This window comes from Fundulus heteroclitus, chromosome 7 (assembly GCF_011125445.2).
Source record: "Fundulus heteroclitus isolate FHET01 chromosome 7, MU-UCD_Fhet_4.1, whole genome shotgun sequence".
Lineage (NCBI taxonomy): Eukaryota > Metazoa > Chordata > Actinopteri > Cyprinodontiformes > Fundulidae > Fundulus > Fundulus heteroclitus.
Window position 1 is genome coordinate 5,121,160 of NC_046367.1, and position 25,755 is coordinate 5,146,914.

At 41.7% G+C, this 25,755-nt stretch overlaps 1 protein-coding gene across 1 annotated transcript; it reads left to right on the forward strand.

Annotated features, from left to right (window-relative positions):
• LOC118556013 (gamma-crystallin S-1-like) lies at positions 1–25,663 on the forward strand. Its single transcript, XM_012856425.3, has 3 exons — positions 1–111; positions 193–435; positions 25,330–25,663. The coding sequence occupies exons 1-3, from the start codon at positions 103–105 to the stop codon at positions 25,600–25,602; spliced, it is 525 nt and encodes a 174-aa protein (XP_012711879.1). The 5' UTR covers positions 1–102; the 3' UTR covers positions 25,603–25,663.
• Positions 25,664–25,755: the final 92 nt, after the last annotated feature.

Genomic DNA, 25,755 nt, shown 5'->3' on the forward strand with positions numbered 1-25,755 from the left:
TAAATAACAACATGCAGCCAAACTGATGCCCTCGTGGATATAAAGTTGGACTCTTGATGGTGTAAAAGCGAAGCATTTATTTGGCCTTTGACAGCAGCCATCATGGGAAAGGTTTGTGTTCAGTTTGAATTCCAACATGATCGCTTACATGTTGGATTTGTAGTGACAGAGTTCTTTGTTCTGCTCCATCAGATTATCTTTTATGAGGACAGAAACTTTGGAGGACATCACTATGAGTGCATGAGTGACTGCGCTGACCTGCACTCGATGTTTGACCACTGTCGCTCCATACGTGTGGAGAGCGGCATGTTCATGATCTACGACCAGCCTGGCTTCATGGGGAACCAGTACTTCATGAGAATGGGAGAGTATTCTGACTACATGGGCATGACCGGTATGAATGACTGTGTCCGATCATGCCGCATGATCCCCATGGTAAGCTATTCTTTAAACCAGCTGGGATGTGGATTTAAACAGTGAATATTGGCTTTAACAACAGTTTAATGATTATTCAGTTTGTACTATGAAAGAGTAAGTTGACTTTAGGCCCAGAGAATGTCTTCTTCTTGAACACCAACAGATAATACAGTATGATGTTAAGTGTTAGGAGGACATTGCTCATGGATGTACAGCTGGCCAGTCAGAGCAAGACCAATCAGTAGCATCTCACTGTTTTTATAGAGACTAAGCATATATTATAGGTTTACCAGCAACTTTTGCTCTGTCTTATAAATTAGTCCAAGTATAGAAGTAACTGTTTTTTCTTTTAATATTAAAAATATAGGAAGTTTTTCTTCTCCGGAAGATATCGCTGAAGTAGATCAGACTAATGAGGGGAGCAGTACTAGTGTAGGTGTGTGTGTGCGTGTGTGTGGACACAGGATGGACACTGGATATTTAAATCTTTATAGAATGTAGAATGAATAATTGTAATTGTTGTGTAAAAGGTAAGTTTAAAGATCTTTCTACTTATTTTTTTTCTATTTTGTAAATATTATGTTGGACCCCATTAAGAATTTACTGCAGCTAATGGGGATCTTACAAAATAAAATAATATAAATCTATATAACTGCTTGGCCAGCAGATAGATTTCAGCTTTAACTTGTTTCACAGCTCCAGGAAATAAAGTAAAGGTCAGAGGTTTATATACACTTATCAGCCTAAATGTAATATAATTTTAAGCTATTTATGATGCATTTGAACTGTTTTCTTGCGGAGCGGAATAATAATGATTTTAATACCAGGTCTTTGTGCCTAGTTTGAAAATTATTGCTCCTGTTTTTACTTGTTCACATATGTTCAAAGTTGGACAAACAGACTCAGGTATATATGTACACCCCCACTAATCACATACATGTTCCTTTACAGGATTAAGGAAACCCCAGGCTTTTTTAACAAGCTCCTGTAATAATCCTGGTTGGATATTTGACCATTCAGTAGTGAATTAGCTGCAACAATAAAATGTCATTCAAATTACATACAGTCTAAATAACTTGAGTAAATGTCATATTAAATAAGCCATTTCAATAAACTGTTCTTTTAACAGAATTCAATGATACAACAACTTTAATATATGTCACAGTCAAAACTTAGGTTAAAATTTGAACTTTTATTGTATATTTTCTCTCATCCAAACAAAGCCAGCCATTATACGCAGAGGCTCCAATTATCAGATGCTTGAGAAACCACTAACTTTTTCTAGATATCAGAAAGGTCTGGGCAATATTTGTTTGATTGGCTTGCTTCCTGCAACAGACTAGTCCATGCAGTTTCAATGTGGTTGACACATGGGCCATTCCTGGTGCCCAAAGATTAACCTGCTTTATCCACTCCAAAACCATTCAGTGTGTTTTTGGAATCATTTGTATGTTGAAACATCCAATTATATCCAACTTTGAACCATCTAACTGTGGATTTGAGATTAAAAAAAGGAATTTCAACAATCAAGAGTCTTTATTTTCATTATGTAACTGTAATGAAATTTTGGTGATACACTGGCTCAGATTTCACACATAAACATAAATCGAGACATAATGCTCAAATAGTTGAATGGATCAACAGATCTTAGACATTAGCATCTGATAAGAGTTGAATGTTGAATGTAAAAAGGCAGATAGCGGTCACTTTACTGATCAATGTAAATTATTGTGAATTACTGTGTTATTTATTTTATGAATGCACAAACATTCCCAGAGAAGTTCAAAGTGCACAAATAGTCAGCAGAAATTGAAGGTTCAACTTAATTGATGTTCAAGTCGAAAAGACAGGTGACAAACAGTTTACAGGATGATGTAAAATACTTCACAATGACATGAATATATGAGACAAACATTATCGGAGCAGTCAAACGTGTCCAAATTGTCCTTAGTGTCTGATAAGACTGAATATGAAGGAAGTCCTTATTAATTATTCTACCCATTACAGAAGATGCTCCTGTACCATTGGTAGAATAGTCTAATTGGCTAAATGCTAGACAGTTGGTACAGTGTTCTGACATGTGACTGCAAAATCTTAACTCCTTCAAAAATGCTTCTTGTTAAATTGAAACAAAGCTCAAGCTTTGTTGCGTCTGACCTTAAATATTTTCTTGAGCAGCCTTGTCTGCACGGTCAACTACAAATCTCTCAAGATATTGAATTTCTTAATTTTGGTCTGCATCATCTTAATCTATCAATTTATAACGGTCTTTCAGTAATTGAAACTGACTTATATTAAGTTCATGGAATGACTTTGACCTCAACCTTGTGGAAAGCTGGGTGAGTCTGTGGTAGGAAACCAACCATTTTTAATTAGCTGTACCATTTCAGAGAAGAACAATGGTCAAATATCCATAAGATTTATTACAGGCACTGATGTTTCTGGCCCAAGGTCTTCATCACTGTCGATACACCCCTGAAAAGAACCTAAACGTAAATGCCACTACATTCTGAGCTGCTTTTGGTAGTTCTGCTTCCATGGTTGCTGTTTTATGTGGGAAAATACTTCAAAATGGATGAGAAAAGTGTATATATATATATATATATATATATATATATATATATATATATATATATATATATATAGTGTGCGATTTGCAAAAAAACCAGAGGGGGGGATCATTTCAAGTGTTTTATAAATTAACATAACAACAAGGTTGTTATGTTCATTTCAGACAGGACAAGAGACAGGACAAGAGAGTGAAAAAGCAAACAATAAAACGTATGACTTTATTGAAATGTAAAGTTTTTATTAATTTATGTGTATATGCCTAATATCTATGGAGGACCAATCCTGCCATAATTAAAAATACACACAGAAATAAATGAAGGACTTAATAATATAAAATGGCTTAAGAAAAGTGTCTAATAATATTAATTTGTATGCCATTTAATGTGACAAAATAATAAAAATAAGATATTTCTTCAACAATTCATCAAAAAATATATATTTTAACTTACACTTTTATTTTTACATTTCTTCTTGCTTTTATGCTGACTTATTTTTAACCCTTGTATTTCTGAAACAATCATTTATTTCTGCCTCTAACATTTCTAGCTGTTTTTTTACCCAAAGGATTTACACATGCCCTTTTATTTCCTTTTCCCCTTTTTCCACTTCATGTATTTCTAGTTCTTGTATTTAAAGCAACATTTTTAAAGCATGTTTTTACTCCACCATAAATATTTCTTTCTATTTTATTTTAAACTTATATTTCTGAAACATATATTTATTTCTGCCTCTAACTTTTCTAGCTGTTTTTTTACCCAAAGGATTTACGCCTGCCCTTTTATTTCCTTTTCCCCTTTTTCCACTTCGTGTATTTCTACTTCTTGTTTTTAAAGCAACATTTCTAAAGCATGTTTTTCCTCCACCATAAATATTTTTTTCTAATTTATTTTAAACTTATATTTCTGAAACAATCATTTATTTCTGCCTCTAACTTTTCTAACTGTTTTTTTACCAACCCAATTTTTGCCTGCCCTTTTTATTTCCTTCTCCCTTTTTTCCACTTCTTGTATTTCTACTTGGTGTTTTTTTACTTCCTCTTTTTCCAATTTGTTTATTTCTACTTTGCGTTTTACTTCCTCTTTTTCCACTTTGTGTATTTCTACTTCGTGTTTTTTTACTTCTTCTTTTTCCACTTAGTGTATTTCCACTTCATGTATTTCTACTTGGTGTTTTTTTACCTCCTCTTTTTCCACTTCGTGTATTTCTGCTTCGTGTTTTATTACTTCCTCTTTTTCCGCTTGGTCTGACTGCAGCTGTTAATGTTAATACGATGGCAGGGAGGGAGGGGGGAGAGGGGGGCGGTGTCACCGGCAAAGCTTCACAACTATTGGCTAAGGCCTGCCTCCCCGGAAACCAGCCTGCATCAGCTGGCCGCTTTCCCAGAATGCACCGCGGCCGCAGCTTGCTTATGGACAGCGCTAACAGAGATCACAGTGGTAAGTTAAAAATTACCTTTTCTGCTGCTGTTGTTCTTTAAAAGTACGTTTGAGGCGACAACATTATACTTTTAAGCTTCCCTATATGGCCTGTTTACAGAGTTAGTGTGTAATTAAAAAAGAACAAGTCCGACATGAGTGGACCACAGTGATCCGCAGATTCATTCGGGAGCGTCAGAAAGCTATGGTGCGTTCAGGAGCATGGGACATTTCATATTTACAAGGAAAGAGGCATAAAACGGAACAGAACTTCACTCATACAATATTGTGTCTATCCAGAAACAGTGTGGGCTTTCTTACAATACTGAATGCTCTATAATTGTATTTCTGTTATTTTTTGATTATGCACACCTGCTAGCTTTTTATTCTGAAACTTCTAATGTCCCATGCTCCTGAATGCACCATAGCTTTCTGAATGCGCTGTGCTGTGTAGATAGATTCACGTCTGATCTTCCGCTTAAGACAAAGCTTTGCAGTTTCAAAACTCATGTCGGCTCTCACGGTTTACTGTTGTGTGAATGACAAGAGACCACAACAAATAAATCAGCCATTCCTCTAGGGAACGCGAAAACCTTTGCGAGGGAACGCAAAAGTATTCTGAGGTAACGCAAAAAAAAATATATTTTCCCCATGTCCCCTAAAGGGCTCTGTATACACTTCCCTCGGCCTTGTCGTGTGTCAAGTGCTGCTGGTTCTGATGCCGTTTTTTGTTGTTTTAATTCGGCAAAACGTTCATTTGTTTTGTGTTTATCTCACTGACTTGTGTTGCTTTGCTAGCCCAACTGTGCCAACTGGTAGTCATTTTAAGATTAACATGCCTATTTCCTACTTTTATCTTAAAAAAAAACATTGAGGATGGTATTGAACAAGTGATAAGGTTGAAATTGTGACCATTTCTCTATAACTCATGGGAAAACGAAAACACAATTTTAACATAACATTGCAGGGTTAGGGTACTTTGTTGTAACTACTGACCACGGCTGTTGACCACGGCTGTTGCTTTAAAAACAAGAAGTAGAAATACACGAAGTGGAAAAAGGGGAAAAGGAAATAAAAGGGCAGGCGTAAATCCTTTGGGTAAAAAAACAGCAGAAAAGTTAGAGGCAGAAATAAATATATGTTTCAGAAATATAAGTTTAAAATAAAATAGAAAGAAATATTTATGGTGGAGTAAAAACATGCTTTAAAAATGTTGCTTTAAATACAAGAACTAGAAATACACAAAGTGGAAAAAGGGGAAAAGGAAATAAAAGGGCAGGTGTAAATCCTTTGGGTAAAAAAACAGCTAGAAATGTTAGAGGCAGAAATAAATGATTGTTTCAGAAATACAAGGGTTAAAAATAAGTCAGCATAAAAGCAGGAAGAAATGTAAAAATAAAAGTGTAAGTTAAAATATATATTTTTTGATGAATTGTTGAAGAAATATCTTATTTTTATTATTTTATCACATTAAATGGCACACAAATTAATATTATTAGACACTTTTCTTAAGCCATTTTATATTATTAAGTCCTTCATTTATTTCTGTGTGTATTTTTAATTATGGCAGGATTGGTCCTCCATAAATACCATGTCTATCTTTGTTTAAGAGGCAAAAAAATATATCGGCATGGTATTTATTTACTAATTTATTTACACATTGTGTAAACATTAGGGCGTCATGATTAGTCATTTAGCCATCATAGTCCAGAGTTTAACATTTGGCACTAGGATGTTTTCATTCCAATTCTCAAAAGTGCTTTAAAAATAACAAAATAAAAATATTTTTTGTACAAGCATGCATTTTATTAGTGTCATTTATTGCAAAATTGCATATTAAAATGCCCAAACAGGCTATTACACTTTCAGAAATAAAAGGATAAAACATGCAATTAATTTGCAATTAATCTCGAGTTAACTATCGACATTATGTGAATTATTGATTCAAATTAAAATTTGTAATCGTTTGACAGCCCTAATATAAATACATGTCTTGTGTCCTTCACATTTGTTAATTTAATTTTTTGTTGTCTGTTTTTAAAGAGTATTAATACGTTTTCTGCTCGAAGCGGTTAAAGTAAACTAATACCCACTCCCGAGTCCAGACAGTATAGTAGATGGCGCAAGTTTAAAAACAATAGTCTAACCTACTGGATCTAGCTATTTACCTGAAAGAGCAGCTGCTATAACCAAGTAATGAATGAGAACGTGTGGCAGCATGAACGTCAACAAAGTATTTTGTCACATTTCTGCCAGAAAAATCAACAGAAAAGGTCAAGAGTAGATGACGGGACAAACAGCCATGGTAATGTTACAGGACGAACTTTGGTGGCTGTCAAAATAACGCGTTAATTTAGATTAATTAATAAAAAAAATAACGGATTAAAAAAAATAACGCAGATTAATCAATGTGGTATGCAGGGGTTTTCAATAGGTGAGGCGCGCCTCCCCTGGGGGGCGCCAAAGAGTCACAGGGGAGGCGCATGAAGACAGAGAAGAAGATAGCGCTGCCGCTTAACTATGTAGCGATATTCGTGCCTTCTGTTTGAGCGCGCAGGAACCAATCCAAGCGTGCAGTAAAACAACCCTCAACGCTCAAAACCGGTCTGGGATGGTCTGAAAAACTCTTCTCAACCCACTGTCCTCGCGGTGAGTTCCATCTCTGCTTGCGCGCTACTTTGCTCGCGCACACCTGCTCATTCCACGCTCAACACCAGCTGTGCGCTCGCTCGGCTGTTAAAGCCAATCACAGACAGTTTTTTTCCCATCCAATCAGAGTATGGCTTGCAAATACTGCATTCAGATGAATTAAATCAAAATGCTGTAGCCTTTGGCAGAAATGACTAAACATCACCGAGGGATTGAAGAAAAACAAATAAAAAGTGTAATATTTTAGCCTAAAATATTTAGGCTAAAGTATTTAGACTAAAATATTAGAGTTACTAAGTGAGGTGTGAAAATGTTTTGGTCTCTTTTCTTTCCAGCTTCTGGGAGGTGATGCAAAAGTTTATTCTGATCATAATCATCATGAATGTCATCATTATTTAAATAACACTTTAACACAAGGTAAAACAAAGTGCCAAACATCAGAAATACATCAGATAGGAGATGACAACTAATAAAATGATTGTTTGTTAAAATAGCACTAGGTCTAAATTGTGTATAATTAGCCTAAAAAGTAGATTGGAATATGGAATATGTTGACGTCTGTTAAATTCAGGTTATCTTTTTTATTATTATTTCAGTTGACGTCTCCTGTTGACGTGAGTTCAGTTTGACATTGGCATCTTTTTAGTTTAGTTTGTCTGCTGTTGAAAACAGCACTTTAATGTATCTAATGCTGGTTATTCATTGAATCGTTTGAATTTAAATATTTAAAATACTTTCACAGCAAAAATTATATGTGATTAATTTAGATTAATTAATTACAGAGTATGTAATTAATTAGATACATTTTTTAATCGATTGACAGCCCTAATATATATATATATATATATATATATATATATATATATATATATATATATCAGTGACGTGCGGTAGGGTTCATAATTGGTGAGGCACTGACGTCATCAGAATCAGATTTACAAATACATACACTCTACAGAGTAGACTCATTGCAAAGTGCTGAAGGAGACTGATTGAGTCAAATCAATTAACCAAGAGACATGAAAAAATATTGATTCTTTGTTAAAAAAATAGATAAAACTGAATTATTTGTCATTTGATTGGTAACAGTTTATGAGTTATGATGGATTTGTGCATTTGTAACACATTAAAAAACTATAACCCAAACTATGTCCATTTCATTACAAAAACAAAACATGAGTAATTATCGCTGTCCTACCTCTACTTATAAATTAAGTCCAGCTGCGCTCTTTCTGAACAAAAATATCGTTTTTTTCTGGTAAAAGTTGTCTTTATCTTCTTCAGTTTTAAAACTCTCTCAGTCTCAATGGAGCTCACTGCCAGGGAGGAAAGCCTTCTGGCTGTATGTTTAGAGTCTTTTTAGTGCTTTACTTGTTTAGCAAAACTCGCTAATAATACATCCATAACTTGCTTTGACTCTACTATTTGGGGATCACAAGCGTTGCCCCTTGAGCGCCCCCTGCCTCGAGGGCAAGGAACTGCTGGCCTCACCTACAACCCGTTCTTTGGCTTTTATGATCGCCCAGTGTGACAGGTTAAAATTATTAAAATATTTTAAAAGGTGTCCATACACAAATTAAAATACACAGGTTTAAAAGACTGATATATCAGTTAAAAACGAGAGTTAAAAATAATTCATAATTCATAATTATCATTTTGTTATGATTGTTTAAAAGTAATAGTAATACAGTACTAAAAGTATTAATACTATGTACACTATTTACAATTTCTTAAGAGTTCGATGGTTTGTAGATCGATTGCTTCTGACCAGCAGAGAACTGTGTTTTGCGCTTGTGCAGAAAAGTGTTGGTGTTCTTTTGAATAAAATGAAAGTGAGTGAAGACATCGGCAGCATCTCCATTATTCATTTTAACCCAAAAGCAACCACGTACCTCTCCCAAGTTATCGGAGCAGAGGGCGCAACATTTTGGAGGCACCGCTGAGATGTTTGGTCAGAGAAAAATCCACCACCCGTAAATGGAAACTAGAGCCGAATATCTGCCATCGAACCCTAGCATCGGCAACACGAGGCACCGCCGACGTTCACCGTGGCTCTGTCAACACGTGCAACAGGTTGTATCTGTAGTGCGCACAACCACCACTAGAGGGCACTATTGTTCATCAAAGTTTAGCAGAAGCTCACCGTGAACTTTATTATGCCCCTTGTCCGATGAAAATGGAATCAGAGCTGGAGAACGTGCAGTTAGAAGTCAAAGGTGCTTTATACGAACTGAACATTTAACAACTGCTAACAATATGCAATGGACTACAAATATCTGGACTCGGAAAAGAGCAACTTGCAGACAAAACCCGAGGCCAGTTAATCACACTTGTTATAGGGCATACTGAGAAGATTGAGTTAGCTGAGCCAGAAGATGAGGGATTGTCTCACTTGCTCAGTATTAAGGACTTGATCGAAAATGCAAAATTGACAGAGCTAAAGCCAGTAGGTGAAGCTCAAGAGAGAGATGTCCTGCAAAAAGAGGTAGATGCACTACGGACCACGCTTCAAGCCAAAGAGGAAGCTATACATCAGCTAATGAGTAAGAAACTGAGCCTACAAAGCCCACCGTTGCTGAAAAAAGCTTTAGCCCCCCCCCAAATTGCTCCATCTGGCGCAAAGACTTTAAAATATCAGGTCAAATAGGAGAGCCTGGAAAGAAAGACAGGCTTACATTTAGTAGTTTGGCCAGGCAGATTGAAAGTGGGCTCAATAAAGGCTACCATGAAGATGAAATAGTTGATGCAGTAATTCGAGCCATCACACCAGGTTTGCAGTTAAGAAGTTACCTGGAAGGCAAAGGTGACCTTACACTCCCTGCCTTGCGGAGGATCCTGAGGTCTCACTACCAGAAGAGAGGGGCCACTGAACTGTACAAACAGCTCTCATCGGAGGTCCAGAGCAGTAAGGAGACCCCACAAAACGTCCTCCTGAGAACCATGGACCTTCGTCAGAAGACTCTCTTCGCTTCCCAAGAAGCTGATTCAGGTCTGAAATATGACCCAGCCTTGGTTCAGAGTTTGTTCATGCACACCATCCTAACGGGTTTACAGAGTGACAATGTTAAGAGCGACATGCAGCCCTACCTTCTTCAGTCATCCACATCCGACGAGGTCTTGTTGGAAAAAGTGAACATAGCATGTGCAAATGAAAGAGAACGACAAGACAAGAAGAAACACGCTGTCCCCCACCGAGCGGCCGTTGTGAATGCTGTCCACCACAGTGACACCCCAGTGCCTGTTGAGCAAAAGACTGTCCAAAAACAAATAACAGCTGCCATCCCACCAAATCTGCTGTCAGAGATTAAAGAGATGCGGTCTGAGATGGTGCTTTTAAAGGACCTGTGGGCTGAGGTGTCACAAATCAGAGAGACTATAGAAAAGTCTACAAGCACAACACCACCCCCCAGTGGAGGACCTGAGCATCACTGCTCAACACCGACCTTCACGCCTCACCCCCCATACCAAGAGGATCCATCTTCTCAGTACTACAACCCTCAACGCCCCCCAGCAGCTCTTCAGCCGTACTATCTAGCAGCAGGGTCAGCGCCGACGAGAGGCATCGCCCAATTCCAGCAGCGTTTTGCCCCTCAGCTGTACTACATGCCCCACCCACAACTGAGGTGTTATGGTTGTATTCAGACAGGTGAAGAGTTTTGTCAGCGTTGTTTCAGGTGTGGGAGCAGTGAGCATTTTAGGGCAGGCTGTAAAGCACAGAGGCCAGTGAGACCAGCCAGGGGTAACCCTTTAAACTAAAAGCAGTCACTGCAATGGGACATGGTGTGACCAGTAACAGTGATAGGTCCCAGTGTTGTTATGGTTGTGCTATACAACGTGAAAATCAGACTTTAAAATGCTGTTCAGTGTGCAAGAGTGCCTTTTACTGCTCCAAAAAGTGCCAAGGTGAGCATTGGCCAATACACAAAACCAAATGCAAGCCCTACACCTATGGTAGTGTTCACAAGGGGAATAGAAAGTTATTTCAAAAACCTGTCAAAATGATACTACCTTCTATCAAGCAGTTAGTGGGAAGAAAATGTCTCATTAGCATTCTAGACAACAAGAGGGTTGAAGCACTTTGGGACTCTGGCTCACAGGTTTGTGCAATAGATGAGTCATGGAAAAACACTAACTTACCTGATGTACCACTGAGAAACGTGAGTGAGTTTATCATTCAGAATGAATCCCTCCATCTTGAAGCAGCCAATGGCACAGATATGCCATATGTAGGGTGGGTCGAGATACCATTCAAACTTACAACCAATGACTCTGAATTACTCATATCTGTTCTGGTGCTTAAAGGTAGCCAGCAGCAGTGCCCAATTATTGGGTTTAATGTTATTGAGCACTTGGTTTCAGAAAGTATGAAAGATGGGAATAATTCAGGGGATAAAGAGAAACTTCTGAGAGCAGTTAAATTAGCTTTTCCACATCTTAAGAAAAACAAAGCTGCGACCTTTATAAAAGCAGCTAGTGTAGGACAAACACATGATTACGATGTGAAAACAACAATTGAGAGAGTGACTGTGCCCAGCCAGAGTTCAGTGTTTGTTGAATGTAGGGTGCAAACTAAAGCAGTTAAAGAGGACATTACGCTAATTTTTTAACCGTATGAGAACCCACAGTGGCCAGACGGCCTGGAGTTTTGTGACACATTAGTTTCAGTGAAAAAAAGGGTATATTCCACAAATTACTGTTAGTGTACAAAACCCCACCAACCATGACATTGTGCTACCAGGGAGAACCATTATTGGTACTGTGCAGTCAGTGGGGTCTGTCTATCCCATTAACCTCTTCAAGAAAGATCTCCCATCGACTGCCATCAACAAGATCCAGGCCTGGGACAGCACAGGATGCACCCCCACCAGTGAGCAATGGGACCCTCCTGTTGACCTGTCTCATCTGGATGAAAACAAATGAAAGGCTGTCCAGCAGATGCTGAGAGAGGAATCCGCATCATTCTCAAAAACAGATGATGACATAGGATGTCTGCAAACGCCTGCAAATGGACATTTTGTTAAAAGACAGAGCTAGTTTCGAAAACATACCTCTCTGTACCAAAGTCACTGTACAGAGAGAGATGAAGGACTTCTTGCAGGACTTGATAGCGCAGGGGTGGGTGAAAAAATCTAATTCTTCGTACTCATCTCCTGTTGTCTGTGTGAGAAAAAAGGACGGTTCGCTGCTCTTATGTATTGACTACAGAGAACTTAATCGAGAGCAGACATCTAACCGCCTTCATGACCCCCTGGGGCCTTTACGAATGGATTAGAATTCCTTTCGGCCTCATGAATGCACCAGCTGCGTTCCAACGGTGTATGGAGCAATGCCTGGATGGACTGCGAGACGAGATATGTGTTCCCTATGTAGATGATGTTCTTGTGTTCAGCAGAACTTTTGAGGACCACGTTGATGATGTGAGAACAGTGCTGCGATGCCTCAGAGACAATGGAATAAAACTCAAACCACGAAAATGTGAGATTTTCAAACCGGAGGTGAGGTACCTTGTCAGGATGGTTTCTGCTGAGGGACGCAAAATGGACCCGGCGGATACAGCAGCAGTACGGTCCCTGAAGAACAAGCAGCCAGGTACTGTTGGTGAGCTCAGAGCGATACTAGGACTATCAAGCTACTATAGGCAATACATCAAAGATTTCTCTCGTATTGCTAGTCCCCAGTATGACTTGCTTAAAGCGCCTTCAAAAACAGAAGCTCAACAATACACAAGAAAAAGGACAATGAGACAGAATAACAGTGTGCCCTAATGTACTCCTATTCAGTGGAGTGATGTGCATCAGTCAGTCTTAGAGCAGTTGATAGACTGTTTTGTTCAGCCTCCTGTTCTTGGGTTTCCAAACTTTACACAGCCCTTTATCTTACATACAGATGCCTCCAGTGTGCGATTTGCAAAAAAAAAAAAAAAAAACAGAGGGGGGGGATCATTTCAAAAGTTAGCTAGCAGCTGCTCTTTCAGGTAGCTAGCTAGGGCTAGTAGGTTAGACTATTGATTTTAAACTTGCGCCATCTACTGTCGGGACTCGGGAGTGGGTATTAGTTTACTTTAACCGCTTTGAGCAGAAAAGGTAATAATACTCTTTAAAAACAAAAAAAAAATGTATTTACAATTGTGAAGGACACAAGACATGTATTAATATAAATCCATAATATTTAGGGGTTAAAGCAAAAATAATCAATTTGACTGAAATTTTTTCTAGTCAGCCCATATATTCCTGGGCCGTAGATGTCATGCCTCCTTAATAACCTCATTTGCTTATTGTGCAAAGTCCTCTTTAACCAAATCTGGTAGTTCCATTTACAATTCCTGTATCTCTCCCACCTTTCAGCTTCAGAGCCTTGGCGCCATCCTGGACAGCGCTCTCCATAATCTCCTTCACTTTCCACATTCATAACATCACCTGGTTAACTTTCATATTTACAGCATCAAGTTCTTCCTTCACACTTTTGCCAAACTGGTCCACAGTCCACTCACCTTTCCACTTTACAATTTCAAAACCCTCCATAAACTGCAGCTAATTCAAAAGACAGCAGCTTGCATCATTACATCGTCTTCTTCACACCTGTACATTAACTCCACTGTCACATTCAATATAAATCAATCCTATGATCATACAAGGCCAACAACAGCCATGGACAAAGAGGGACACATAACGAAAGTTACGACTGTAACTACGGTTCTATGAATCCCGGATGACCGCCAGAGGCAGTGCTTAAAGCACTGAATGATCACTCTTGCGCATGCACAGGTCGAGAATTTTATACCAACATGGTCACGTGTGACCCCGGTGACACCGGTAAGCCCATATAATCACGTGACAACGACAGCTCAGTCCCTTAATCTTCTCGCGAACAACACGATGATTCCGAGGGACCGAGCGCTCTGGCGGTCAACCGGGATTCATAGAACCGTAGTTACAGTCGTAACTTTCGTTCTATTTCATCCCTACTGACCGCCAGAGGCGGTGCTTAAAGCACTGGATGACGATTACCAACAGAGTCCTGAGGAATCACACAGAAATAAACAACCCCGAAAGCACGCCCACCACACTGGGATGAGGATGCGTGCTGGGATAGGATCCCCACCAAGGGGTGAAAGTCGGCCAAGTTAACCCTGTAAAACCTTGCAAAGGTATTCGGGGATTACCAAGAGGCTGCTGGACATATAGCCTCCAGAGTGACCCCTGCCATAGTGGCCATGCCACACTAATGCTTCTGGTGGAATGGCACCGTAAACACCAGCAGGGGGTTGGCGGACCTGTAAAATGTACGCTCGTTCCACCACGTCCACAATCCGACGTGCAAGATGATGTTAGAAGGAGCCTGCCCTTCGCAGGGCCCTGAGTAGCACACAACAGATTATTAGACTGCCGCAGAGAAGCTGTGAGTCTGACATATGCCTTCAGTGCCCGAACAGGGCAGAAAGGCTAGGCCCATCTGTATAAAGGCAAGCAAGCTGGAGGGGCACAGTGTGGCCCGCCAATGAGGCCACAGTAGGAAGAAACCCAACATCAGGCCAGAAAATAACATCAGCTGGATTCCCATGGCAACAGGGCTTGTGAACAGACAACACATGTAGCTTCCTGACCCGCTTCACCAAAGCCAAGGCAAGGAGAAAGTCTTTTGACAGACACTCAAGGATTGCATCTGCCAACTGTTCAAACGGAGGAGATCGCAGGGCAGCGAGAACGAGAGAGAGAGGTCTCACACAGGCACAACAGGGCATGTGGGAGGGTGCAAACATCGGGCACCTCTCAGACACACAAAGCATCCTTGTTACGGCCTATCGTTTCTCCACTCGCCACCGAATGCCAGCAACATAAACTTCCAGAGTGGATGGAGACCAACCTTGAGAAAGCAGTGCTTGAAGGAAGGTTAAAATAAGAGAAACAGGACAGTGTACAGGGTCCTCATGTCTTTTATGACACCAGCTGCTAAAACCTCCACATATGGGTATAAACCAGTCGTGTGGAAGGGGCCCAGGCATTAGTCATCATATGTCCGATGTTTCCGTCATACTCTGAAGGAAACGCCGGCCCCGTAGCGGCCAGACCCAGAGTTGGAGGCGACTGGGATTGGGATGCAGGATCTGACCCCCCAGCTGTGACAGAAGGTCCGTCCTGTGGGGAAGAGACCTTGGAGAGCTGCAACAGAGCCTGTGCAGCAAAGGAAACCAGATTCTCCCTGGCCACCAGGAGGCCACTAGAAGGACCCAATGCCCCTCCTGAAGGACCCTCGGGGGTGTTGGGCCTATCATGGGAAGCGGCGGAAAAGTGCAGAGCAGCACTCATATGCCAGTGCGTCTTGACCCAGGGGACTGGCATGGTCTGCCAGGGAGAACTAAAGTGGACAATGTGTTGTCTCTTCGGACAAAAGTAGATCTACAGCTGCATTTCCGTACCACTCCGAAATGACCCCCACTACCTCCAGGTGGAGTCTCCACTCCCCCGGTGGCGGGCGTCCCAGAGACAGAATATCGGCCGAAACATCTGCACCCCTGGAATGTCGGCAGCTCTGAATGTCAGCTGGCGAGAACAGGGGCTGCCCAGGTCAAGAGCCTCTGGGTCAGCCACAGCAATGTTAACGAGTGTGTCCCCAATTGATGGTTGATATGAAAAACCACTTAAGTATTGTCTGACCACACCAAGACATGCCGTCCGCACAGGTCTGGGAGGAAGTCTCCCAGACTCCGACTCCAAGGCGTGGATGTGCTGCAGTTTTCCTCCGCTGAGACCATGACCCCGGGCGATCTGTCGCTGCCACGCCCCATACCGTGGCGGACGCGCCAGTAGAGACAACCTCTTGTTGAGACGGCAGCGAACCAAGTGGAATCCTTTGTCATTAATACTGCATTTTGCCACTGAGCCAGTGATGCGAAGCAGTGAGAGGACACCCACAGTGTCGTGCGATGGCACAGCGTACGAGAAGGGTCCAGCCTCAGGCTGTGAACCACATCCGCAGTGGTCGCATAGACAACAGTCCCAGGGGTATTACTGTAGTGGCAGGAGCCAGCTTGCCCAACAGATGAAGATAAGCAATAAAGGGGGTTCACGGCCGGGCAGAAAGTCGGGCAACATATGCAGAATGCCCTCGACACGCTGAGGCGATGGGTGAACGGTCACAGTGAGGGAGTCCATTGTGATTCCAAGAACGTGACATCTTGAGATGGAACTAAGTTACTCTCCTGCCAGATCACACGCAGACCCAATAGGTCTACATGGTCGAGTAATGTGCTCGTGTCTGCAGTGGCTTGGGCCTCTGTGGGCGCACAGATGAGCCAATTGTCCAAGTAGGGCAGGATCTTTAACCCCTTGGCCTGCAGAGGACACAGTGTTGCAGCAATGCACCAAGCAACATACGTAGGGACAGAGAGACCGAATGGGAGAACCCTGGACGAAAGGCTTGCCCTGAAATGCAAAGCGGAGAAAACAGCCAATGACATGGTGCGATTGGGACATGAAGTATGCGTGCCTCATGTCAACCAGGGTGAACCAGTTGCCTGGAGAAGATTGTCTGAAGCACACCCCTGATGCCCAAATTGTGGAAGGGGATGGTCTCGAAAGAGCATTCAGACCTCTCAGGTCCAAAATTGGGTCGAGTTCGCAGCCGTTTTTGGGACCAATAAAAATACTTAAGTATAAAGCTCCCTGGGTCCCGCAGGGGGTCAACAGGCAATATACCACCCTTGGACAGCAAGGCATCCATCTCGTGGCTCAGAGTCTGAGCCTTTACCTGGTCGCGAATTCCCGTCATCCTGACTCGACCAGGAACAGGAGGGCGGTGGCGGAAATGTAGCGCGTAACCCTGGGCAAGTGTAGACACCACCCATGGATCAGAAACGAGAGCGGTCCAGCAGCCAAGCTAGTCCTGGGTAAAGTGTCCCACCGCCAGCTCGGTGATGCACTGGCCATAAGCAGGCCGTGGTTGCCCCACAGAAGGTGTAGTTGGGGCAGGATAAGTGCGTTAAAGTGAACCAGAGGCACTCCCAGCAGGACGCCACAATCGCCTACGATGCAGGCCGGCCAGCTGCTGCCTTGTACGCAAAGCCTGGGTTGACCGCTGCAAGCGCAGCAGAGCCAAATAACTCCCCAGGAAACACTGGAAGACTCATCAGGGTCTCTCTACAGGCTTCGGTTAGAGGAGACTGAGCCAACCAACTTGGCGGCATGCTTCAACAACGGTAGACAGGACACGGCCAACTTACCTTGACAAGAGAGAAAAAGCATGTAAAGGTGTGTCAATCGCGGAGACTCCAGAGAGGCTGAGAGACCAGTAATAAATACGACAATGAGTTACCGAGTCGCCCCAAGAGACCCCGAGTCATAGACTCTACAGAGTAGATCACCAGTCACACGGCACTGAGGACGAGGACTACAGGCATTAGCTCTCAAAGCCTGCTCCGGCACCACACTGAGGGATGCTCTGGCATGTTCGAAGGAAGGCATATGGCCCAAGCCAAACTTGAACCCGAACACGGCTGCACAGTAAATGAAAAGCAAGCCCGAACACGGCTGCACAGTAAATGAAAAGCAAGCCCAAACACGGCTGCACAGTAAATGAAAAGCAAGCCGTAATAAAAAATAGGCTGCAATAATCCAATATAGGCAGCTGATGCGCTGGCAATTAATTATAAGCAGCCGAACGCGGCTGCTATTTAACATTATAGGCAGCGCGGCTGCAATTTAACATTATAGGCAGCCGAACGCGGCTGCAACCTACCATTACAAGCTCGTCGAAATCGGCTAACGTTTTACCACCAACAAGGGGGAAATCGGCGCGGGGCGCGAACGCGTCCCCACTCCCGCCGATCAAAGGGAAACAACTTACCAAAGGAACAGCAAAGTTGTATCAAGGGGAGCTTGCGCAGCCTCTGGAGGGCGAGATAATTCTCGCAGCCCCGACCGTAGTTTCGAGGCTACCAGCGACAACCAAATCAGTGACTTACCACCTATACAACCTGCATGCGAGAAGATGATAAGGAACTGAGCTGTCGTTGTCACGTGATTATATGGGCTTACCGGTGTCACCGGGGTCACACGTGACCATGTTGGTATAAAATTCTCGACCTGTGCATGCGCAAGAGTGATCATTCAGTGCTTTAATGACCGCCTCTGACGGTCAGTAGGGATGAAATAGAACCAACACGACACAGATCACACATTACAATAATCAGTCTCTGCTTTGCCCGTTATTGCTCACCAATTAATTATCACAACTCATGAGTTTCTAAAAAGGCATTAACTTTTTTGAAGTTTATAAAAACGGTTATATTTTAGCCCAGTGACATCTCCAGGATGGACTCTGTGTCCCCACCTCTCGCTCATTGACTGCTGGAGAGTCACCAGCTCCTCCACGACCCTGTGTTACGTCAAGCCGCATTTTCCAATCAGATATGGCATGACGTAACACCATGCTAAATTAGCCGAGCTAGAGCGTCACTCTTTCAGTTTTAAATAAAATATAACAGTGAATCATGAGGAGATCCCTGGTTAGTCTCTGCGTTTATCAGCCAAAGTAATGGAAGCGAGGGAATAAACACTGACAGGCGACATGGCCACAGGTGGAAATAATTCATTAATTAGCTGCAGCAGGAGCAGCGACAGACATACTTACCGAGGGAAGTTGTTGTCAGCTGTTCTATCCGCAGAACTTTCTGACCTGCTGGTTTACATAAATCCAAAGAAAATCTTTGACCATCGCTACTTTCATTCATAGCATCTGTGGTCAGTTTGAGATGTTCTTCCAAAAGTTAAAATGATTAAACACCGATAAAGCTCAGATGGGAGACCTCCGCGTTGCAAAGACCCGCCCTACTCTCTTTCTGATTGGCTAATGTCCTGGCTCTGCCAGATTTTATTGGTTGAGCGGAGTTTCTGTTTAAAATCTTGAATAAAAAGTCTACACGGAACATTTTGCGCTCATTTTCCAAATGACGAAAGTCCCTCACAGCGACGGAGAACATTAAACCCCTGATAATATTACTCATTCAGATCAGAGGGGGGAGGAATGTATCCCCCCAGGGATAAAACATGAATGACCAGAGGTGGGGACGTCACAAGAGGGGGGGGAATCCCCCCCATCCCCCCCAGCAAATCACACCCTGAATGCCTCTAACCAGGGATTAGGAGCTGTATTGTATCAAAGGCAAAACGGCAAACTCTGTGTAATAACATATGGCTCCAGAACTCTAACCACAGCCGAGGAAAAACTACAACTTACACTCAGATAAGTTAGAATTTCTGGCTCTTAAATGGGCAATTACAGACAAGTTCCATGATTACTTGTACTACGCACCATTTTTTACTGTGTTTAGCGAAAGCAATCCGCTTACTTATGTTCTGTCTACAGCAAAGTTGAACGCTACAGGGTGTAGGTGGGTTGCAGAACTTGCTGGTTTTCATTTTACTGTGAAGTACCGCCCCGGTAGAGAGAACATAGATGCAGACAGTCTTTTTGGATGCCCTTAGACATGGAGACCTATATGGAAGAATGCTCAGCAGAAATGTCATATGATGTGGTGAGTGCAGCGACACAGTCTAGTGCAGCCTGGTCTATGGGTATTTCAGCCAAGTGTGCTACAGTGTCAGTGAGAATGCCGTTAGCTCCATTTACTGTAGGACAGATCAAATTAGACCAAGAGATTGATCCAGTTATTGGAAAAATTATACAATATAAACTGGCAGAGTCAAAACTTTCTGGTTCGGAACTGAAACAGCTTTGTTCACAAGTTGTATGTCTTAATAGAGAATGGGACAAGTTACAGTTTAATGACGGAGGTGTTTTTTACCGACAAACGAAAATCAGGAAGCAGCTTGTGTTACCTGAGAAGCACAGGCCCACAGTGCTAAAAGAACTGCATGATGAAATGGGCCACCATGGTGTGGAAAGGACTATTTCTCTTGTACGGGACCGTTTTTACTGGCCCTTCATGCAAAAAAAAAAAATAGAGGACTATGTAATCAGGAAGTGTGTGTGTCTTAAAAACAAGAGACCAAGCCATGAGACAAGAGCCCCGCTTACAAACATAGTTACTACTCAGCCCTTTGAACTTGTCTCTGTTGACTTTTTACACCTGGACAAATGTAAGGGTGGCTATGAGTATGTACTTGTTATTGTTGACCATTTTACACGTTTTGCTCAGGCTTATGCCACCACTAACAAATCTGGTAAAACGGCAGCAGACAAAATCTTTAACAACTATGCCTTAAAGTTTGGCTTTCCCCAGAGACTTCACCATGATCAAGGTGGTGAATTTGAGAACCAACTTTTTGCCCAGCTGAAAGAGTACTGTTGGGTTGCAGGCTCAAGAATCAGTCCATACCACCCACAAGGAAATGGGCAAGTTGAGCGGTTTAACCGGACTTTGATCCAGATGTTAAAAACACTCACTGAGAAACAGAAAAGTAACTGGAAGAGCTCGCTAAACAAACTTATTATGCCTGTAACGCTACTAAAAGTGAAGTGAAAGGATTTCCCCCTTTTTACTTGCTTTACGGACGGTCACCACGATTACCAGTGGACATGTTGTTCAGTTTATCTCCAGGTGGAGATCAGGGTGACAGTAATCATCAGACCTACATGCAGAGGTGGAAACAAGGTATGACAGATGCTTATGAGATCACTCGGGAGAATGCAAGCAAAGCTGCTGTTTGGAGCAAGAGACATTATGATAGTAAAATGAGGTATTCTGCTCTGTTGACCGGTGACCATGTCTTAGTCAGGAACTTGACTCCACATGGGGGTCCAGGCAAACTGAAAACCCACTGGGAGGATGTTGTACACAGTGGTTCGTCAAGTGAGCAAGGACATTCCTGTTTATGAACTGAAACCTGAGAGGGGCAAGGGCAGATCCAGAACTTTACATCGTAATCTCCTGCTCCCATGTGACCATTTGCCCTTAGAGGCTTCTTTGCAGCCTCAGTCAAAGAACAGGTCCAGTACAGGCCCAGCTCAAACATCACAGGTCTACTCAGAAGAGGATGACGATGAGGAGGACGGGTATTATTCAGTGCCAAGACACCTGAGCACTCGCTCTCATTCGCCACAGCCTAGGAGGTCCACAAGCCTGACGTTGCAGAAGCTGACCAGCTGCTTGAGGACAACATTGGTCGGGTAGAGAATGTGCGGACAGAGGTGAGCCTTTCTCCTCCCTCTCCACCTCCTCCTCCTAACGATGGTGATGGTGATGTGCAGACCTTTCAACTTTTATCAAAAGTTAAGAGTGATATTATGCTAATTTTGGGGGCGGGGCTTGTTTAGGGGCGGGGCTAACTGGACCCTGGAAGAGCCGGTGGAGTCTCAACTCCATCTCATTTTTATCCCACCAGACATTGAAGTAGACATGTATTACTTTTGTTAAAAAGAGAAAGAGACGTATTAATACCTTATTGTTCAGTTAATGGATTAAAACATAAAAAACACACAATTGTTCAAATAATACTGAATAAAATCAAGTAGTTTTAAGTTATTCACCAAATTATTACACTGTTACACATTAATCTATGGGTTTGTTTATCATTGTAGATCTATAACCTGATTGGTGGATCAGGCTGCGTTTCATCAAGTCTTTATGGCCAACATTTTCCCCTCAGCAGCAACACTAAAGCACACAGAGGTTCCCGCTGCGTCTTTATGCATGATCCAGCTGCTGATGTCTCCCTCTTTTCAACTTAATGCACTTCTAGACTGTTACAGTTTATAACCAGCCCGTTGCCAAAAAACGCATCCCCTGTTGTTTCATAGAAATATACACTTGTAGTTGATGTAACATTTTCTACGTGTTTACACATGTGTTCTGAACTACTAGTGTGAATTTCAGGTGTGTGGGACAATTTTTAGATTAAAAACATAGGGGGATGCATTTTTTGGCAGACCCATTGCCAAAAAACGCATCCCCTGCTATCTCAGAGGAGTTGACACTTGTATGACTCTATTCCTGTATATCCATCTGTAATTAAAGGACAAGGGTCAGCAAATGCAAATTCTGCCCTGTAAAACAATGACAGCGCAATTGTCGCTCTATGATCTGAAGCCCCATTTGGAGCTTTTAAACAGGCTTTGAAAAACTTTGATAATTTGCTGCTGTAATATTATAGATTTTTCAGAATAAAAAGCTAGCAGATGTGCAGAATCAAAACATAACAGAAATACAATTATAGAGCATTCAGTATTGTAAGAAAGCCCACACTGTTTCTGGATAAATAGATTATTGTATGAGTTAAGTTCTATTCCGTTTTATGCCTCTTTCCTTGTAAGTTTGAAATGTCCCATGCTCCTGAATGCACCATAGCTTTCTGACGCTCACGAATGCATCACACTGGTCTATGAATGCTGTGTCTGCACGTTTGACCTTCCGCTTAAGAAAAAGCTTTTCAGTTTCAAAACTCACGTCGGCTCTCACGGTTTATTGTTGTGTGTGAATGACAAGAGACCACAACAAATAAATCAGCCGTACCTCGGATAAAAACTTTGGATTTAATGTTGTTCATAACACCCGTACTTTTGTAAACGAATCTGCCAAATACACACAGTTTTTTTCACACTAGAAGTACATTTAAACGTTTTGATATAATTAATATAAGAACAAGTCGCTCCGTTGGTCGTATTTTAATTTGTTTTCCGTCGATATTCATTTGTACAGAGCGAGGCGCGCTCCCGCGACAGGGGATGCATATCTCGGCAGGCATGCACTTTTGAGCATAACACCGGCTCACTTTCACCACTGGTTAAGACTAAAATTATTCATATATCTGATTACTCCTCCTGCTGCTCTGTTAACACGAACTGCAGCAGGAATTACTGATGGACACAAGCTGTGAAAGAAGCCGAAACAGCTCAGCAGAAGGCGGAGTTTTGTGGTCCGCAGCCCAGATGGGCTTTGTGATTTTTATGCGTGAGAAATGCCATGTTTGCGTGTGAAATGTCATGTGTTGCGTGTGAGCGTGTGAAGTTAGTGAAATGCATGTGTCACACGGTCAATGCGTGAGAGTTGAGAGCTATGGTGATGTGAATCTGAGACCCAAACGTGCGTCTAGGAAACCAGAAGTATTCACTTATGGTTTACTGGGTACTCCGTCTTGTTATACCATTGAGACTTTACCTTCTTATACAGGACAGATGTTGCCTTGGGTACACAGTGTTCATCCTTACTGTTTTCATGAGTCTTATGGACAATGTTGATGCATTGTTGTTGCACTGTTGATGTAATGTTGGCTATTTTGTTTACTGATGTTGAATGAATGCACTTCTGATCAACTCCTACCTAAGACTGTGTTTACAGAAAAAATGAGGGGAAGGACTGTCACTGCCAATAACCTGTTTTTGCTTCTAACAAAATGCAGAGGACAAATATGCAATTAACTGTGAAATGGCCGCTTGAGACTGACTGAGTTCTTACTCATCACTAATGTATGAAAAGAGTTCCAGTCTGTAAACCATTTTTTTTAAATGAGTTTGACTATGCGCTTGAATTTGGACAACTGAGGTATTAACAAGTAGTTTTTGTGTTATGGTCCAAGTTGGGGACAACATCTATTTTTGAGGGGGAGTTTGTGACAGGTTAAAATTATTAAAATATTTTAAAAGTTGTCCATACACAAATTAAAATACACAGATTTAAAAGACTGACATTTCAGTTAAAAACGAGAGTTAAAAATAATTAATAATTATCATTTTGTTATGATTGTTTAAAAGTAATGATAATACAGTACTAAAAGTATTAATACTATGTACACTATTTACAATTTCTTAAGAGTTTGATGGTTTGTAGATCGATTGCTTCTGACCAGCAGAGAACTGTGTTTTGTGCTTGCGCAGAAAAACCCAAAAGCAACCATGTACCTCTCCCAAGTTATCGGAGCAGAGGGCACAACATTGCCCAGCAACACATGAAAACACACAGTTTAATTAAATTCAATTCAATTTTATTTATATAGCGCCAAATCATGAAACATGTCATCTCAAGGCACTTTACAAAGTCAAGTTCAATCATATTATACAGATTGGGTCAGATTATACAGATTGGTCAAAAACGTCCTATATATAGTTTAATGACCAAAACACAATTCGTAATCCACATATATTAAATTGTGGGAAATCAGTTTATTATTAAGCATTTGAACAATTGAATTTATGATCAAGAGACAGCAAGATGCATTCACGGAATGGAAGTCAGCGCAGTTAACATGGGATTGCGCAATCCCAGGGGAGGCCAAGCTCGCTGCGGCCTCACCGGCTTCGCTATGAAGCACCACCAAGGATTTACGTGAAAAATAGCGAAAAGTCTTCGATTTTAAAGAGAATATGACAACAGATAAGGAAATTAGTTAAAAAAATAACTTTTATCACAAATGACTGAGTGAATCACAATATATATTATGTTATCATTATTATATATTTTCTTTCTTTCCATGATCACTTGCCTCCCCTGACTGCACGTCACTTATAATAAATATATATATATATATATATATATATATATATATATATATAACATGATAAACATGAAATCTCATCACAAACCATAGTACATGGTCTGAATTTATCTAGCACTTTTGTAGGCATAGTGATCACTCAAATACTACAGTGATCAGTGATCACTGTAGGCACATCCAATCCCACTCACTAACACGCACACTTTCATAAATGTAGAATAGCGTGCACTTATATACCACTTTTAACAAGTCCTGAGGACCTGTCTGGCTGACAGATACGGGGCAGCCAAACAATCAGTGCCACCGGGCCCTCTAATCATCGAGAGCAGGCAAAGCAGGTGAACTTGGGGTTAAGTGCCTTGCTCAGGGGCACATCAACATGTGACGGTGGAAGTTGGAATTGAGCCCGTAACCTTCTGATTGCAGAAGACAACTCTACCCAGTACCCATGAGCGGAGTTTCCATGTTCACACCTGGTGCACACCTAAGTTCATGCATGTTGGACAGTTTCCTTCCACCGTTCAATAACAAGACTGCTAGGTTAATCACTCTCTGTAAATTACCCATAGGTGTGTGTATGTGTGTGTTCTTTTACTTCCAGCTGAGTGAGAGCATTTTTTGTTTTTTACCACCCAAAGCAAGGACATTGATGTAAGGGAGAACCTTTTTTGGTCCTCTATTTTTGGGGGACTAGGGGTTAAGTCTAGATCTAAGGTCTGAATAAAGTTTAGATTTGGGTTAGGGCTGATTTAATGTCAGGATCCATGTGTATCAAACAGATCTTTCTCATTATTCTCATCATGATTTTAATGTTTCTATTTGACATCCAGCACAGTGGCAGCTTTAGGATGCAGCTGTACGAGCACTTTGACATGGGAGGTGAAATGATAGAGCTAACGGACGACTGCCCAAACCTTATGGGCCGCTTCCGCCTCACCAACTTCAACTCGTGCAATGTCCTGGATGGCCACTGGCTGGTGTACGAGCAGCCTAACTACAGGGGGCGCCAATACTACTTAAGGCCTGGCCTGTACAGGAGCTTTAGTGAATGGAATGGCCCAAACTCCAGGATTGGCTCCATAAGACGTCTCATGAATCTCTAAGGACAGGAAGGTTCTCATGACATGCCTGCTTTTTGCCTTATTTTACAAGTGAAATAAAATGGCGCCAGAGCACAAGTGGATTCAGTTTTGTTCTTGTTCCTTTCATTTAGAGGATGTCTTCGTCCAGGAAGATGTAACATGGTCTGAAATCCT

Coding starts and splice junctions, on each gene's coding strand:
- LOC118556013 (XM_012856425.3), top strand. Junction 436..25,329: donor CATGCCGCATGATCCCCATG/GTAAGCTATTCT, acceptor TTTGACATCCAG/CACAGTGGCAGCTTTAGGAT.